Here is a 19,942-nt window from a genome sequence, read left to right on the forward strand (position 1 = left end):
CTACTATGTATCAACTAAAAAGATAATATAGGATTGTGATAAAAGCTGACCTCTAAAAATAAGGTTAGGACACATAGAAACCTAGAATAAATGCTCTTCTACAAAGAAACTGCATTTATAACCTTCTGTAGTACATAACAGAAACTGACCCTGGGCTCCAACAGCACCGTAGCATTTTGAAAACAACTATGTGAAAAAACAAAAACAAACAAACAAAAAAACTAACACGTATGTGAGAAACTTAACTGTGATTACCTTTGTAATAAATAAGAAATATTTCCTTTGTAATCACTAAATTCAGAGGATAACACTCTATGAGACTATAAAGTAGTATAAGACAAGATCCTTGCTGTCCCCCAATTGACGGGGGATCTTACTGTCGGCTGGAGCAGCAGAGAAGCCTCCATACAAGAGCCTTTGGCTGCTGTGCACCATCTTTGGCGAAAGCATCAGGAAGACTGGGGCTGATGAACTGTGAAGCTAATTCAGTTTAAGCTTCAGGGCCCCTCATTGATTTAGGCTCTTTCCAATGTTCTGTCCCTAATTCTGTATTCTTAACTTTGTATTCTTTTTCCTAAAAAGGGCCCTCAAAGGGTTAAAGAGCAGGACACAGAAAACCATGATTCATCCCTGAAAAAGAATGAATATATGAATTGCAGAGACAGGACAGCATAAAGGAAGATAAACAGATGAAAATGTGGAGAGTTTTTGTCAAAGAGTGATAGGGTAATAAAATGGAAGAAATGGGATAGAGCCACAAATATCAAGTTCAAGAGTGAAGACATGGGGCTCTTGGCTAGCTCAGCTGGTAGTGCATGTGACCCTTGACCTCAGGGTCATGAGACTGAGCCCCACAATGGGCATAGAGCCTACTTGAAAAACAAGCGAAGACTTTATCATGAGAACATTAAGGAGTAGGGGGAACATGATAAAATCAAGGGGTAAGGAGGATCTTGCTAGCTAAGTAGAGAATGGAGAGGGCAGAAAGCTTGCCTTAGGGAACCACATTTTACTCTAAGGCAGTAAGACAGATTCTGGTGGGAAGGAAGTGAAAAGTAGAGAAAAAAGATGATTTGGTAACTTAGTACAAAAAGGAAATAAGGAAGAGTTGAAAGGTAATTTTAAGGTTTACAAACCAGGAATCCAGGAAAAAGCACTGTAAAGGATAAGGTGAAGTGGGGGTGAGAGACAGTACCAGGTTCAGGGGAAAGGTAATGATTTCCAGCTCAGTATACTGGGGTTTAAGGAGACAGAACACCATGTAAGAAAGTAAGCCAGCCTGCGGAGGCATGCTGAAGGTATAAGAAACAATCTTTCTAGTAAAGAGCAACCCAAGGACTCAACTGCACCACTCTTCTTTTGAGAGTCTAATGGTGAAATTTAGCAATGACTTAGGGCACTGAAGCCCATTAGAATTATTCAGATGTGAGCTGTTTGTTTATATCAGCTTTCCCTTCTTTCTCTTACATGCTAGTTGTATTGTTCTTTCTAAAGAAAAAGAAGAAAGCTAATTTCATTTTAATTTGTAATTTGATAAAAAATTTTATGAACCCTTCAACTTAAAAAATATTTAATGAGTACTTAGCATTGTGTTAAGAAACTTAAAAAAAAAATCTTTGAAAAAATAAATTCAAACACTACCATTATCCTTACAGAGTTCATAGGCTGGTAAGATGTTTGCATTTATTTTATTATTTTTTTATCAATTTTTTTCAATGTTTATTTATTTTTAAGATACAGAAGGAGACGAAGTACAAGCAGGGGAAGGGCAGGGAGAAGGGGAGACACAGAATCTGAAGCAGGCTCCAGGCTCTGAGAGGTCAGCACAGAGCCTGATGTGGGTCTCAAACTCATGAACTATGAGATCATGACCTGAGCCACAGTGGGAGGCTTAACCGGCTGAGCCACCCAGGAGCCCCAAGATACCTGCATAATGTATATGTATGTATATTTATACCTATATGTGCATATACATATATGCACATATTTATACACGTGTGTGTGTGTGTTTATAATTTGGATATCAAAAGTTGACATGAATTTTAGCTCCAATTTTGACAAAAGTTTGGGAAACCAGAGAGGATATTTGAAGTATTTTAACAACCAATATGACCAGGGCACCATGTAATGAGAGGAAATACCAGCCAGTATGTGTGGTAGGCAGCTTCTCAAATCACCCTAGTGATGCCCATCTCCTGGTTTCCACACCCATGTGTAATCCCTTCCCCTCACCTGTGATCTGGATCTAATGACTTGCTTCTAACAGAATATAACAAACAAAATTATGTTAAGGTTCTAATCTTGTGTTTGAAGTTAGGTTATAAAAGACTGATGTTCATCTTACTTCTCTCTCTCTCTCTGGCTTTGCTGGCTTGCTCACTCTGATGAATCAGCTGCTTTTTATTTTGTTAGCTATTTTATGAAGAGGCCCATGTGGCAAGGAACTGAGGGCGGTTTCTGGACAGCAGCCAGTGAGTAACTGAGACCCTCAGGTCAACAGTCCACAAGGAACTGAATCCTGCTAACAACCATGTGACTGAACTTGGAAGTGAACCCTCTCCTAGTCAAGTACTATTATGACTGCAGCTTTATAAGAGACCCTAAGACAGAAAGCACAACTAAACCGTGCCCAGATTCCTGACCCACAGAAACTGAGATAATAAATACTGCTGTTTTAAAGCTACTGTGCTTTGGGGTAATCTGTTACACGGCAACAGTTAACTATTATGATATGACATTCTCTTGAATATTGAAGAATATCAGTTATTGAGAGACTTCCTGTTTAACTCATTTTTAAAGCTTTCAAGGTTTATTTCTTCCATTCTACCAGCTTTATCTATAACTTCACAATTGTGTACTGCCATCAAGCAGATAGCACCCCCAAAAGAGAATCCCATCCCAAGGCCCAAATCATGAAAATTTAGAGTTTTGCGTCCCAGTCCTGTATCTACCCAGCTCTGCAGCTTTTTCTTGGCCAGCAAATGCCTCTTGGACCTGATTTCACAGTGTTTTTCTAGCTTTGACCTTAAGGTTTTCTTTTCCAACAAGGCTTTTTGACCCTTCCCTCAAATAAATATTTCCAGTTATTCAAAAATAACTACCCAGCTCCAAGAACTAGCTTTGGTTTTCAAGGTCCCTGATCCCACTGGCCTTTACTGGTGGAGAGATAAGGTATAAATGGAAGTCACTTAATGCTTCTCATTATTTTTTTCTGACCCTATTTCATTTGTTTGTATGACCCTCTCCCCTCAAAAACATCTCTGACCCAAACAATTCTTATACCCAGTGATTTTCAACTAGGGACAATTTACCCTTGGACAAGGCTCCATTATACTCTGGGGAAAAGATCTATACAGTTTCTTAAAAAAGCCCCTTATGGATTTATAATATATCCAGTACCCATGAGGCTTATCAGATTATGCAATCTCTCAATTTTCCTACTCTAAATTCTTAGGAAATGATGATTTTAAAAGAGATGTCCAGAGGAAGGAGATGTTAGAAGGCTTTGTGGAGTTACTCTCCTATATTTCTGGGATTCCTTTATATTCGATTTCAGGAGTTATGGGATAAACATCATGAAGCAACAACTTAATTATTGGTTTAAAAATGAAAGAATTATATAAACTAAAACGTATCTACACCATTGATTGTCACTTCTCCATACAACTGAGGTATTTATTTCAAAATAGTATGCATACGTCGTTAGAAACTAAGTGTGCCATAAGTCAGAATTTGCTTAACTGGCATGCTTTGTAAAATAAACATAAAAAAAAAAAGGGGGGGGCGCCTGGGTGGTTCATTTGGTTAAGCATCAACTTTGGTTCAGGTCATGTTCTCATGGTTTGTGAGTTTGAACCCCGCATCGAGCTCTGTGCTCACAGCTCAGAGCCTGGAACCTGCTTTGGATCCTGTGTCACCCTCTCTCTATGCCCCTCCCCCACTCGTGCTCTCTCAAAAATAAAATAAACAAAGTTTTTTTTTTAAACTGGAACACTTTGGCCCAGAAAGTACTAGGACAGTACATGAGCATATTCTGCCACCTGGTGGTAGATGGAGAGTCCTACACTATTTAAAATGGTACATTCCAGAGTATCTTCATGCTAAAGGAATCCAGTAACATTGTCAACAAGATTAGTTATTTTAAAATAGTGTGAAAATGAGATGCCTTATAACTTGTAATATTTTCCTTCCAACGGGAAAAAAAATTTTAAAAAGGCAAAATATGTAAAGAAAAAAAGTTCAGAGTCTTTTTAAAAGCCTTCCTATAAACCTTAACAAACCCTTTATGTCCTAAAATTCTTTTATAACAAAGAGTTTTCCCTCAAGTTATTAAAGGTCTCCATTTATATTAAACATCAAAGTATGACCCCAGTATCTACCTAGGCTTAAATGATACAACCAATCATTCCTGACGGAGTGCCTATTATATTGTGTAATACACAGTAATACACAGATGCACAAATATCTATTGATGTAAAAAAAAATTAATGAAACCAATTGAAGTATCTTGCTCACAAACTTTATACTACCCTTCAAACTTATACAAGGGTTTTGATTTATTAACATGGTAGTTTTAGACACAATAAGGACCTTTTAGTTGTCTACACAGTAATTAACTATGTGGCCTTTCAAAATATAGGGTAGGTGCCCTACCTACCTTAGCTTGCCAAGCCAAGATTCAGATTCCATGGATCTAAACTATCATCAAGGGATGGCTATTCTGAAAATATTCCACTAGAAATTCTATTTCCCATTTCTAGTTAAGAATAGATTTTCTATTTTACATTCCTAATTAAGAATGAATGATTTAGCCCATTAAAATATTTAGTTTGCATTACCTGAATACACCCTGTTAAGGTAGAACTATGGGTAAGATGAAATAGAATATCTAATTCATATTTTGTCAAAATTTCATACAGTGATGCTGTGAATTTAACTGGTTCAACTCTTAGAGTTGATTATAAATGCACATATCCTCTGACCCAAGAGTCTACAGATACACTCATAGTGCTTGAAATGACACATGTTAAAGTTTAGTCACTGAATCATTGTTTATAGATAGCAAAAGACTGGGTAAAATTCGATATTCAACACCATGTGACTGCTTAAAGAAATAGTACATACATATAGTCAAACATTGTACAAGGGGAAAAAATAATTACATGAATAAAGCTCTTTATGTGATATGGAAAGATCTCCACAATATACTGCTAAATGACTTTCTATAAAGATTCATAACAGTATGGATGATATGCTATATTTATGTTCAAAGGGAAAAAAGAAGATATGCATATATGATTATTCATAAAATATCTTCATAGGAATATATCAGACACTAGTGAAGCAATACTGTTACTGGGAAGTAATACTGATAATGAATGATCAGGGGACAGGTTTTGGAGGGAGAGATTTTAAATTGTATGTCCTCCTGTATTTTGTACTACATAAGTATATTAACTATTCGATATTTTTTTAAAACTTAAAAACAAAAGTGATTATTACGTAAGAGTAATCCCAAGAGGTTATTAGTCATTGTTGGATGAAAGATCAGAACACTGACTATGCTAAAACCAAAATATTTTAAGTAGTCACACTTTGGTATCCAAATGAATAATACTCAACCTTACTTAAGAGATTAAATTAATTACCTAGAGATCCTTTGTATCTAAATCAATAGGACACAGTTTTAATCAATACTGAGTGCTTGAGTCCTTCAAAATCCTAAATTAATATAACCTGGCTTCAAGATCCTCAGGCTGAGGTCCCATCGTCATGCCATGATGTATATGGCACCTTTTTTGTTTAACCTATTTAAAGTATTGTTATAAACCCAGAGCTGTTCTCTAAGAATCCTACCTGTCTGTAGCTTATCATCCTCTAAAAATACAGAGATAGCTTCTATGAAGTAAACATGCAAGCCTGGCTCTTCAGTCTTCAGAACAAAATATCATTTTGGCATCTACATAACTAGTAACCTGGGCAAATGGCTGTTTTTCAGTTAACACAAACACCTGAGCTTCTGAGGTCTGAACTACGTGCCATACCATTCCTGTCACAAGTTGATTCACGTTCCTACAGAGGAACAGATACACTGTGCTTCTCACGTATTCCCAGTGAAGGATCTTAGCGGCAGGTGGGGGCTGGGGGATGGACTCATAATCATCAGAAGATAAGGGAGCAAACTGCACAAAGTACAGAATACCTCTGAAGTCTCAAGTTTTAACTTTAAAAATTCCAACTAAGTTTCAGCTCTACTCTGCAGTGAGTCTTTCATGTAGAAATGTTGCTTCAGTATAGAAAATAATGAAAATTCCAAGCTTTTCCCTCAGAATACTTCCTTCTCAAAACTTCTAAAGCTTACTGATATTTATTATGCAGTTTGGGGTGTTCCCATAATACTGCACCCTCATTTGAAAAGCATGAATATCGAGGATATGAAAGAATTTCTACTTATCCAGGTTTTTAAGTCCTAGTTTAAATAAAATCATTTAAAAAAAGCCGTAAGATAGCTCTCAATAACAGATTTATCTTTTTATCATTCAATGAACTATGGTATTCTCCAATTGTTTTACATGCTTAATTATATCACTTCAAAAGTAAATGACCCCCCATAAGAGGCTATATATCATATCTTTTTAAACTATCCCTACTGAGCTATGAAAGCAATCAAAGCATCCAGTAAGCTCATGACTGGCCTCAGCTGAAAAAGATACTCCAAAAGTGTTATTACACTAAAAATTAGTATCAGTTGGAATTTAATGAAATCAAGAGAAGTCACTAGTAATATTAGAACAGTGTATTTTAGAACTCAAAACTGGGATCATTCCAAACTAGAAATCTCAACGATTAAATTGGTCCATGGTAAACTGAATAGTACTTTCAAAATTATATTAAGCAGTAATAATGCTCTTAATGTCCTTTTTTAAGGGAAAAGATGTATTACATAATTTGTATCCTAATTAAGGTGTTTTAGGGACTATTCTAATACACTGTGAAGTCGTTCACACAAAAGCATTCTTCTTGTATGCTAGAACTGTAAAAACACCAGAATTAAAACATAACTTACCATGTTTCGTCAAATACTCCACTATATTCTCCACTATTTCTGGAATGCCGTTCTCAGTGAGTCCCTGCTGCTGAAGGTCTTGGAGACTGACTCCAAATAGCTTTTTATATGTGGAACTTCTCTGCTCATTTAGTGGCACCGCCACTATCTTTTTCATGTCTTCTTTCAGCCGAACCGCTGCTTTACTTTGCTTAAAAGACCGTAAGAAAAAAGAGCAGTCAGTCATATTTACCACAGGAGGTTGCATGGTGACAGGGGAAACACCTGAATTGAAACAGAAGTGTCTGGGGACCTATAGTAGGGGTCTTTCCTTATTGTTACTTCGACTCCAATCAGAACTACTAACATCTCTCACATGTTGCTCTGTGTTATGAATGGCACATACTGATAGAAAGGTTAAAAGGAATGAAAAGTAACGAGAACTCTAAAGCCACAACTTAACTGTAGCTAAGGTAGGGAGCAATACACTGCAGTATCTAAGACAGATTATTACAGTAACCAAGGGGTGGGACTCAGAAGTACCTGGCCAACAGGAAAATAAAACATTTATGAGATTACCGAAACTCCATGCAGATCCCAGAATAAGATTTCTAAAGATTAAAACGTATCTAGATACCATTTTAAGGTAACTTTAATTTGGAGCCTTAGGAAAAAACGTTTATGTAGAGTGAACATTCCTCTGATTTAATCATTCTGTGAATATATCTAATCAGTATTTTTTGACACATAAAATCAGTCCAATTCTCATTGAAGTTCAAAATATTCTATGAAACAGCAACATTTCAGGGAATCACAAACATTTTCAACAAGACTATACATAAGTAAAAAAATGCAGCTTATGTTTAATTCAAGTTATCACCACAATGAAAAATCCATATAAATTTGTTTCTTCCTTTTAATAGAAATTTGTACTACAAGGGAATATTATATTAAACCATATTAAAATTTGTCTTTTATAACCGAGGGATTTTCTTTTTAAAGCATATGTACTATATAAATGTTAAGTATCTATGAGTCTAAACACTGAAAATCTGGAAAAATGCAAACCATTTTCAGATTGGGGGAAACTTTCACTCTTTGAGAATGAATGTGGCAACCAACCAAAGTGTAAATATTGTAAGTGCAAGCTCATTAGTATCTCAAAGAAGAAACCTTACCTCCAGTTTAGAATTGAGGAAACAAAGATCAGAGTTAAGTAATCTGGCACAAGTCACAGAGGTGGTAAGAGAGTGTCATCCTCCTCTAAGATCATGTTCCTCTCCTTACAGTAGATTTATATTAATGTCCTAGTGTAGTTCGTATGTAATTACAGTAACATACTATGATAAATCCTATATACTGTATGACCCAGATAATGACACAAAGTTAATTCTACAATCTTGATTTTGAGTAGGGTCCCTGTATCCTCAGTTTGAATCTATAACCTACAGAATCAAACCAACTTCCACAGAGATATATGCATCTTTTTAAAAAAAGTATTTATTTAAATCCAAGTTAGTTATTTTACAGGGTAGTATTGGTTTCAGGAGTAGAACCCAATGATTCATCACCTACATATGATACCCAGTGCTCATACCAACAAGTGCCCTCCTTAATGTCCATCCCCCACCCAACACTCCTTCAGCCATCCTCAGTTTGTTCTCTGTATTTAGGAGTCTCTTATGGGGGCAGCTGGGTGGCTCTGTTGGTTAAGTGTCTGACTTTGGCTCAGGTCATGATCTCAGGTTCATGAGTTCAAGAACCACATCAGGTCTGTGCTGACAGCTCAGAGCCTGTAGCCTGCTTTGGATTCTCTCACTCAAAAATAAACATTAAAAAAATTATTAAAAAGTCTCTTATGGATTGCCTCTCTCTCTGTTTTCATCTTATTTTTCCTTCCTTTTCCCTATGTTCGTCTATTTCTTAAATTCTATATATGAATGAAATCATAGGATGTTTGTCTTTCTCTGACTTATTTCCCTTAGCATAACACACTCCAGTTCCATCCACATTGTTGCAAATGGCAAGATTTCATTCTATTCGATTGCCAAGTAGTATTCCACTGTATATTTATACCACATCTTTTGTATCCATTCATCAGTCGATGGATATCTGGGATCTTTCTGTAATTTGGCTATTGCTGACAGTGCTGCTATAAACGTTCATATTTGAAAGCCAGATTTTTTCTAGTGAAAATTCTGCAAATGTAAAGTTACAATAGAGACTTAGTATCTATTAATACAGATAGCTAGCAACTATAGAGTAGTAGTATGGGCAATTATTATAATCTCTGTTACCAAGGAAATTATGAATGTATTAATTAAGCCAAATTTGTAACAGCTAGTAATTTTTTGTGTGTGTGGGTTTAAAAACCTATCAATCTCCTTCAACTGAACATAGGAGAAATTTCAGTCATGCAGGTATAGCTGGTGAGCAAGAAGCCAAAAAAGTAACCAGTATTTAATGAAAACTTTGAAAATACTCTCAACATGTAGCATTAAAAATAGCTGACAATATAAGGTTAAATCGTACACATTTTATCTTACTTTTGTTTTGTCTTCTTACAGAGACAATACAGCTTAGTGTTTATTTTTTTTAATATGAAATTTATTTTCAAATTGGTTTCCAACAACACCCAGTGCTCATCCCAACAGGTGCCCTCTTCAATGCCCATCACCCACTTTCCCCTCTCTCCCACCCGCCCCCCCCCCCAGTCAACCCTCCGTTTATTCTCAGTTTTTTAAGAGTCTCTTATGGTTTGGCTCTCTCCCCCCCCCCTTTTTTTTTCCTTCCCCTCCCCCATGGTCTTCTGTTAAGTTTCTCAGGATCCACCTGAGAGTGAAAACATATGGTGTCTGTCTTTCTCTGTATGACTTATTTCACTTAGCATAACACAGCTTAGTGTTTTAAAGCATGAACTGTGAACCAGGCTTCTTATTTCAAGTCCCATTCTGCTCTAATTAGCTGTGAACCTTAGACAAGCCACTCAACTTATGTGTGCCTATCTCCTGATCTATGAAATGGTGACACTAAGAGTTCCTATCTCATAGGAATATAGAACACTTAAATGAATTCATATACATAAAGGAATGAGAAGAGTATGTGGAACACTCATTAACTAGGGATTATTATAAATCATCACAACCACCATCATCATCATCATTCTTCTTCCAGGACATTATTCTGATTTCTTCTTTTAAAAAATGGAGATACACTTGATTATTTCTATACTCAATGTGTGTCTAAAGTTTGCTGTTTAAGAAGGCATCATGGTCAGCTCATGTTTGGTTGGTAGTCTGATGATCTAATCATTCTCTCTATATTTCTCATATGTAAGAATGACTTTTGAATGATAAAGATAAAATAATTTTGTATAGAGGCACCTGGGTGGCTCAGTCGATTAAGCATCCAACTCTTGATTTCAGCTCAGGTCATGATATCACGGTTCATGAGTTCGAGCCTCATGTTGGGCTCTGCACTGACAGCATGGAGCCTGCTTGGGATTCCCTCTCTCCCTTTCCCTCCACTCCTCTGCAGCTCACACACACCCTCAAAATAAATAAACTTAAAATAATTTTGTATATATACAAAATTATTTTAATTTTATTTATGTATAAGAATTCCTTAAGTTTTTATTAGACAGTCAAGACTTCCTTAGAAATCCTGTCTATGTTTAACACCTTGGACTAGTGCTCTTTCTGCTAACAATCCCTGCTCTTCATTCTGTCCTTTACTTGGAACTACAGACCGTATGTTGGGTTTCCTGTTAATAGACAGTGTAGATAAGCAAACTTGGCATTATAGATGAGAGAGTTTTCAAGTAAGAGACAGGCAACTGACCTCACAGACTGTGAAGTGACTACAAACGAAGCTACCTGTTAACTCAATATAGAGCCATACCACATAGAAAGTTATATGTAATCATAATAAAGGAACCTCTGATTCTTGTTTTTATTTGATAATATAATTTAGGTAAACGTTTAGAAAATAGTTTAAAAAAAACCCACAATGAAACAAAGCAGCTGCCTTTCCTAAGTCATCAGAATCAATTCCTCAGCGATCAAAAATACATACTATAAAGTCTTGTTCATCTAGCCTAGTTGGTGAAGCAAACAGCTAGTAGGAAGCAATAAATAGTTTAGGCTGAAACTACTATACTACTTCAGTAGTTTATACCTAAAGTGTTAAAAAATATACAACAGCTTATAACAAATATAATTATCTCTTCTGGCAAGTAAGAAATATTCAGTAGTCCCTTAGTCATGGAAAAATAAAATAACTGTAGAAATAAAGTCATTTATGATTAATTCTATTTAAACTGAAATTATTTTTTACTCTTAGACAATAATATATCATTATCTCTTTATAAATGTCAATATCTATGGAATTTCAGCTTTTGAAATGCACATCTTTCTTGATTTAATACAAGCTAAAACTGTAATTACTAATTGAGTCAAACTTAACTGTTTAAACTTTGGTTTGTGTATATTCCTATTCATCACTTGAGTCTGGAAACCGGACCACATGGGGTGTGTTTATGTACATATGTAAAAGTAAATACATTCCTACATTTAAAAAGACAGGGAACTTTGAGATTTTACTGCTGGAATACTCCTTATGGGTCATTTAGTACATATACCATCACCTTAGGAATAAAGAAACCAGAACCCCAAAACCCATGGTGCACTCCATGGAAAAGGGCTGAAACTAGAGCCCATTTCTCTTCAATTTTATACCAATATGCATTTTTTATAATTAAGAGTGGGTGATCTAGTTTTTATTCCCCCCCCTTTTTTCTTTTTACTAAAAAGTAATTTAGATAGCCAACAAAATGAACATGCCATGACTATAGCAATATTTGTTAGTTTGGGGTCACCTAGTCTCCACTTCTCCCTTTTTTTGTAGTAACATATCCTGTCTTTTGGGGAATGACTACAGCCTTATGAGTAACTCTGTAGGGACTGCCACCGAAAAGGAACACCTTACCCTGTTCTTTAGCAAGAACTGGACTCAGGCTCCCTACCAGGTCAATTAGACCTTTTTCTCTTGCAGGCCACTGAGGCCTGAGTGGACTGTCACAAACACAGAAAAAGGCTGGAGCTAATTGGTTCCAGCTACAGTGCTCTCACAAGATGTTAATTAACCATGAGATTAACTCTTGCCACCTGCATTGTTGGAGCTGCCGTGGTCCTTGAACTGCTCTGACACTGGTGCTTCAGCTGTTCCCTCCGTGTGGTGACTTTCTAGTAAAGTTTCTTTGTGCTTAAGGTAGCCAGAATCCATTTCTGTTCACACATGTGCATGTGCACGCGCGCGCACACACACACACACACACCCCTCCAACTGATAAAAGTATTTTGGAAAAAAAAAAAAAAGAATAATTGGAGCATATAGAAAACCAGGATTTTAGAAAAGAGAAAATCAGAAGGAGAATGATGGCTAATTTATATGGAGTGAGTTTTTGGACTGTATCAGTTATGGCTTCAGATACTTCAGAGAGCTTCATTCATTAAACCCTAATAAAGAAACACCAGAAAACAAGAGCCTTCTGTGATCCCCATTTCAGAGGCACAGAAGATCTAAGTAGTGTGCTCTAGGTCACATCAAGGATGTGGTGTAGCCAAGAGTCACACTAAGGCAATCCGAGTCCTGAGGACAGATGCTTAATTCTGCCTCCACACAGGAAGTAGTGAGAACAAAAAGCACATGCTGGACAGTCCACTGCCCTTGTTAGAAATGAGAAAATTCTTCTTCCTGTGAAATAGGAACATAGGATTATTTACAAGTTTCTTGGTCACCCTAAAATAAAGTCAGAGATACTCAAAAACAACATCAATATTTCTATTAGACCTGAAAAAAGAATACTTTCATCAATCCCATAAATGCACTGAGTTTCAGAAGCCTTGAGTTTTATAATAGCTAACACTTATTGGGTGATTTTATGGCAGCTCTGTCGTACTTTAAAATTAACATCTCTAAATCTTGACTGTATCAGTAGGCATGTTTACTATCCCCATTGGGACAAGTCAATTAAGACACAAAGAAAAAGGAATTTGTCTAAGTTTACAGAACTAGTAAGTGTTAGAGAATGTAAACCCCAGGTCCTCTGGCTCTAGCGTTTGAGCTCTTAACTATGACACGGTAGTTTATTTCCAGAACCTTTAACATCGGTAGTTCTATATGAGCCCCAAAGGGACAACACTACATGAAGCTCTTTGTTGGCAGAGCTTAATATAAAAATCAATTTGAGACTACTGAAATCAATGGCTTGTAATTCTTTAAGGCAATCCTCCAAGAATTTAAGTACCAGGATTTTAAGGTACTTTGAAGAACGTCAGATTACATCGCTGGTTAAATTCAGAACTGTGGGCTTAAAACTCTCTGGGGCTAGGACTAATAAATCTAACCATGTATGTGGACAGTAGAAAGCCACTCCGCCACCAAATAAAAGGAGTGCAAGGAAAGCACAAGATAAACCTGAAATCTCTTGTTTCAGAAAGCAAAAAAATGGTCAAGGATGAATGGGATGTATCAAAAAGACCTGTGGGCTAGATTAAACAGGCTTCTATATGCCAAATCTGAAACAGGTGGAACCCCAGGACTAACAACTATAAGTGCTAATAATATACTGTGGAAATAAAAAATGATTTAGGAGGAAAGAGTTGGTTTTTTTTTGTTTTTTTTTTTTAAGTATAGGTGCTCCATGCAGAAAATGCTGCATCCAAATGATTGGAAGAGTAACAGTAACAGAATCATAAAATCACCAACTTCCCTAACTCATTTAACAAATGACCCTATTGAGGATTATCAATGGACACTAAAATGTCAAGTGAAAAGCTGTTGGATAACAGGATCTTCACAGCATCAAAGATGACATAGTATTTGCTAGAGAAAAAAAGTCCCTTACACTTGATACCTGAGTATATTCACCTTAACTCAAAAAATCAAATTTATCATCATTTATCCTAAGGACATGACATTACATGCTCTTGATTTAATGCAATGCAAAATATATCATTTATAAAGTAATCTTGCCACATATGTTTAAACTGATGAAAATCTAGCTTCTAAATCTAACTTACAGTTTACAGGAAATACAAGAGCCAAAAGAATAAGTGAAAGAGACCATGAGAAAACAATGCACACAAATCCAGAACGAGGAACATTCTAACAGACAACTGGACTCTTCAAAATATCAATGACATGGGGGAAAGACAGATTCTAGAGTTAAAAGGAACTAAAATACACAAACTTCAAATGTAATATATGAATCTTAATTGGTTCTTGGTTTAAAAAAAACAAACAAAACCCTCATTTCTTTGAGACAATTGGGGAAATCTAACCATGTGTTGTATACTAGATGGAATTTTTAGAAGTGTTTTTAAGTAGCATAACATTGTGTAAGATCTAATTTATTTCACCTGTAGTGTGTTCCTTATTCTTATGAGGTGCATGCTGAAGTTGGGGTATAGTATCAGGTCTTCAAACACTTTAAAATTGAATACGAAGTGCATGCATACATGTGTATCTATGTATATATGTATTATGCTATGCATATACACACAAAGACATAGAATGGGCACAAATAGAGTAGAATGTTAATTTTTCAATTTAAGTATACAATATATGAAATGTTCATTTACTTTCAACTTTTATGAATACTTTTTTTAAAATAAAAAGTGGGAAAAATAGGGACATCTCAAAGAGACTGCCTACTAACAAGGAGAAACACCATTTTGACAGCACAATTAGGAGAGAAAGGAACATATTCTCTTCAAATTCCAATTAAAAAATTAACAACATTGTGAGATTATACTTATACAGAGACATAGACAATCATATAAATTTGGATAGGGTTGGATCATTGAGAAAGCACTCCATCTGAAATTAGGGTACCTAGGTTTGAAAACTTGTTTTGCCACTGACTTATGTTTCTCAACAGGAATGCCAGCCTCTGGTCAAATGTGCAGCTTTGGAGAGGGGCAAAGGCAACAATAAGAAGGATGACCCATGGTCTCTGTCCAGCTATAACAGCAGAGTCAACTTAGGGGTCACTGGGAGGACAGTACTGCAGCCAAATCATCACATTCAGCCTATTGACTATATAAAATTTTTCATCTACACCAAGACTGGGTCTTCATATTTTAAAAATTTTCCACCTAAACCAAGATTGGGTCCTCATCTATTAAATGCAGTAACACCTCCTAAAGTGTTAGGAGAGTTTAATAAGGTAACAAATGTTAAAGTACCTATCACACAACCAGAAAAGAGTCAATGATGAAAAATGTTAAGAATTTCTTTGGGTAGGGGCGCCTGGGTGGCTCAGTTGGTTAAGCATCTGACTTTAGCTCAGGTCATGATCTCATACTCTGTGAGTTCGAGCCCTGCGTCGGGCTCTGTGCTGACAACTCAGAGCCTGGAGCCTACTTCAGATTCTATGTCTCCCTCTTTCTCTGCCCCTCCCCTGGCTCGTGCTCTGTCTCAAAAATAAATAAAAACATTAAAAAAAATTTCTTTGGGTAACCAATTCTTTGAGAAGACATTACGGCAGAGTTTGTAGTTGCTTACTAATAGGTAATTTTTCTCTTCTTCCCCATTCATAGAACTCTAATTTTGTTTGATAGGGTGGGGAACAACGCACCCAGTTAAAATATACCACCTTGCAGCATTATTCTTATAGATATGGATAGTCATATATGTAAGTTTAACCAATGAGATATAAATGGAAGTTGTTAGGACCACCAGAAAAAACTCCTTAAAAGGAAGGACAGCTCATGCTGATCCCCATATCCCTTGTTCTCTGCTTAGATGACAGATATAGTGCCTAGTATCCATCTTGTGACTATGTAGCCACCCAGAAACTAGAAGCTAAACTCTAAGGATGGTAAAATAGAAAAAAGAGAGACTTGCATTCTGATGACATTATGGAGTCCACTCAGAATACCTATCTATGAATTTATTTTCATGATACGGGGAGGGGGGGAATCCCATCTCAAATAATGCTATCAGAATTTCAACATTTATTCAATGTATTGTTAAGTCAAGGAAATAAGCAACATTCTGTAAATCAATTTTTCCAAATCTAGGTCATGAATTTTAAAAGTCAAAGCACTTTTGGGGTATCTTATTACACAACATGTTGTAGCATCTAGCAGTATCTACATTCTCTGTAGATCTAAACAAGGATTCTTAAGCTAGAATCCATGGATAATGAATCCAACAAAGTACATGAAACATTCTATTTTTAGAAACCATAAAGATAGCACAAATGAATAGAAAGATAATCCATGCTTATGGATCGGAAGAATATTGTTAAAATGTCCATACTACCTAAAGCAATCTCCAGATTCAACACAGTCTCTATCAAAATTCCAATAGCATTTTCCACAGAAATAGAATAATTCTAAAATTTGTATGCAACCACAGAAGACCCAAATAGCCAAAGCAATCTTGAGGAAGAACAGAACTGGGGGCAGCACACTTCTTAATTTCAAACTGCATTATAAAGTTATAGTAATCAAAATAATGTGGTATGGGCAGTAAAAACATATAGATCTAACAGAATACAGACTCCAGAAATAAATCCACACATATTTGGTGAATTAATTTACAACAAAGGAGCCAAAAATGTACAATGGAAAAAGGACAGTCTCTTCAATAAGTGATATTGGAAAAACTGGACAGCCACATGCAAAAGAATAAAACTATACTACTATTTTATATAATACACAAAAATTAACTCAAAATGGAGCAAAGACTTGAACATAACACCTGAAACCATAAAACTCCTAGAAGAAAGCACAGGCAGTAAGTTCCTTGAAATCACTCTTAGCTTTAATTTCTTTGGATTTGAAAAGCAAAAATAAGTGGGACTACATCAAATTGAAAAGTTTCTACACAGCAAAGAAAACCATTAACAAAATAAAAAGACAACTTAATGAGAGAAAATATTTGCAAATCATATCTGAAAATAGGTTAATATGTATAAAGAATTCACACAACTGAAGAGCAAAACAAAAAAAATCTGATTAAAAAAATGGGCAGAAGATCTGAATCGACATTTTTCCAAAGATGACAAATGGATGGCCAACAGGTACATGAAAAGATGCTCAACCTCACTAATCAGAGAAATACAAATTAAAACCACATTGAGATATCACATCACATCTGTTAGAATGGCTATTTTAAGAGATATGTTAGAATGGCTATAAAATGAGATAACAAGTGCTAGCAAAAGTGTGGTGAAGAAGTAACCCTTGTTTGCTCCTAGTAGGAATTTAAATAGGTGCAGCCACTATGGAAAACAGTATGGAAGTTCCTCAAAAAATTTAAAAAAGAACTACCATGTGAACCTGCAATTCTACTTCTGGGTATTTATCTGAAGAAGAAAAAAACACGAATTCAATAAGATATGTCCACCTCCATGTTCACTGAAGCATTATTTTCAATAGCCAAGTCATGGAAACAATCTAAGTGTCCATCAAAGAATGAACGGATAAAAAAGGTGGTACACACACACATGGAATATTATTTAGGCTTAGGGATGAACGAGATCTTTCCATCTTTGACAATACTTATGGACCTTGAGGACATTACAGTAAATAAAATAAGCCAGAGAAAGACAAATACCGCATGATCTCACTTTTATATGGAACCTACACCAACAACTCATGAGCTCATAAATACAGAGAACAGATTGGCGGTTGCTAGATGTGAAGGGAGATCAAACGGTACAAATCCAGCTATAAAAATAATTAAGTCATGGGGATGTGAAGTACAGCACGGTGGCTGCAATTAATAATGCTGTACTGCACATTTGAAAGTTGCTGAGAGTTTATCTTAGAAGTTCTCTCCACAAAAGAAAAATTTTATTACTATGTATGATGACAGATGCAAACTAGACTTAGTGTAGCAGTCACCTGGAAAGTTACGCAAATATTGAATCATTCCATTGTATACCTGAAACTAAAGTGTCCTATATCAACTATACCTCACTTAAAAAAGAAAATCTTCATGTCAAAGAAGGTCTCTCATGGGAGAAATTAAGACTCAAAAATATTTAACATTTATAGAAAGGTAAGGCTTAATCCAGAAAAGTATTTTTTTAACTGATTATGAAAATAAACATACTTAAAAGTATCTTGTATCATCTTGTGTCTCACAAATAAGTTCAACTAAAGCCTACAACTTAGGCAAAAAAGATTAAAAAGATAAGTCCTTATATTATCTAAGGATTATATTATACTATATTACATTACCGAAATGTTCAAAAAAGGATTTAAAAAAAACCAATAAAAATCTTGTGAATTTTATCACTTCTGAAACCACACAGACTAAGAAAAGGATGAAGAAAAGTAACAAGACAGAAAACCTGTAAACTTCAATTTGTATGTAAGCGCTGCTGAAGGGGAAGGTGGGGCAGAAAGTTTACTGCAGACATCACACCAGTACTGTGAGGAGGCTGGAGAGGTCCAGTGGGGATGTAGCAGTGAAAGGTCTTTAAAATCTCTTACCGTTTTTGTTTTAAACATATAGTACACTTTAAGAGGGAGATGAATGGAGCTCAATTGCTTAAAGAAAGAGGAAAGAAGGTGCAGAAAGTGCTACGGTAGCTACAAGGACATCAAAGGGGCAGATATCAAGAAGCACAGAAAAATACACTATCTATAGTGAATGCATTCCCTTGGAGAGCAAGTTTATGAAGAAAAGACAGCAGAGCCCTCCTAATGCAGGTTGGCTTATGAGAGGCAAAGGAGAGATGGGCAAACGGAAGCCATGTTTAAGAAAACAGTCCTTTTGGTAGCAATAGAAAGAGTCCCAGGGCTGTGTAACTTGAAAAGCTGCCTTAGCCCCTGATCACTACACCCCCAGGAGCCTCTTGCTACTGATATCACAAAAATCCATCTCATTGAAATATGAGTAAGAAAAAAGGAACATTACCAGCAACTATACAGAGACAGTACTTGAAAAAAAGTATAAAAAAGCATGACTTTCCTAAAATAACTCATCAGAAAAACCTTGCCAAGAAGCAGATGGAAATTGTAACCTAACAAACAGAACAAAATAGAATAAGGAAATGACACTAAAAGACAAGCAATAATAACATATAAATTTGATTTTATCAAAATTAACAACTTAAAAAGACAACCCACAGAATAGGAAGAAATACTTGCAAATCTTGTATGTGATAAGGAATTAATATCCAGACTATGTGAATTATTTCTAGCATTCAGCAGTCAAAAAACCAAATAATCCATTTCATAAATTGGGAAAAAAGCTGAATAGATATTTCTTAAAGACAATATACAGACAGTCAATAAGCACATGAAAAGATATTCAATATAATTAGGGAAATGTCAATCAAAACCACACTGATCACAAGCAGTGACCTCTGGCCATAGCAACTTCTTTCAAATAGGACTACTGAGACGAGGGAAACAAAAGCAAAAATAAACTATTAGGACTTCATCAAAATAAAAAGCTTCTGCTCCCAACAAACAAGAGTCCAGGCCTGGAAGGCTTCCCAGGGGAACTGCACCAAACATTTAAAGAATTAATACCTATTCTTTTGAAGCTATTCTTTTGAAATGGAAGGAAAACTTACAAACTCATTCTATGAGGCCAGCATTACCTTGATTCCAAAACCAAAACCCCACTAAAAAGGAGAATTACAGATCAATTTCCCTAATGAACATGGATAAAAAAATTCTCAGTAAGATATTAGCAAATCGAATCCAACATACATTAAAAGAATTATTCATCACGATCAAATGGGATTTATCCCTGGGCTGCAGGGCTGGTTCAATATCTACAAATCAATGTGATACATCACATTATTAAAAGAAAAAATAAAAACATGATCCTCTCAATAAGTGCAGAAAAAGCATTTGACAAAAT

General features: G+C 35.7%; 1 protein-coding gene across 2 annotated transcripts in view; it reads right to left on the reverse strand.

The window, feature by feature from the left end:
• The window catches only part of FAM13A (family with sequence similarity 13 member A), a 330,318-nt gene that overhangs the window by 291,519 nt on the left and 18,857 nt on the right, over window positions 1–19,942 (reverse strand). For both annotated transcript variants that reach the window (XM_049630875.1, XM_049630874.1), the window contains exon 2: window positions 7,067–7,256. In XM_049630875.1, the coding sequence (XP_049486832.1) occupies window positions 7,067–7,256 (190 nt within the window). The remainder of the gene's footprint in view (window positions 1–7,066; window positions 7,257–19,942) is intronic.

This window comes from Panthera uncia, chromosome B1 (assembly GCF_023721935.1).
Source record: "Panthera uncia isolate 11264 chromosome B1, Puncia_PCG_1.0, whole genome shotgun sequence".
In the NCBI taxonomy this organism is placed as follows: Eukaryota; Metazoa; Chordata; class Mammalia; order Carnivora; family Felidae; genus Panthera; species Panthera uncia.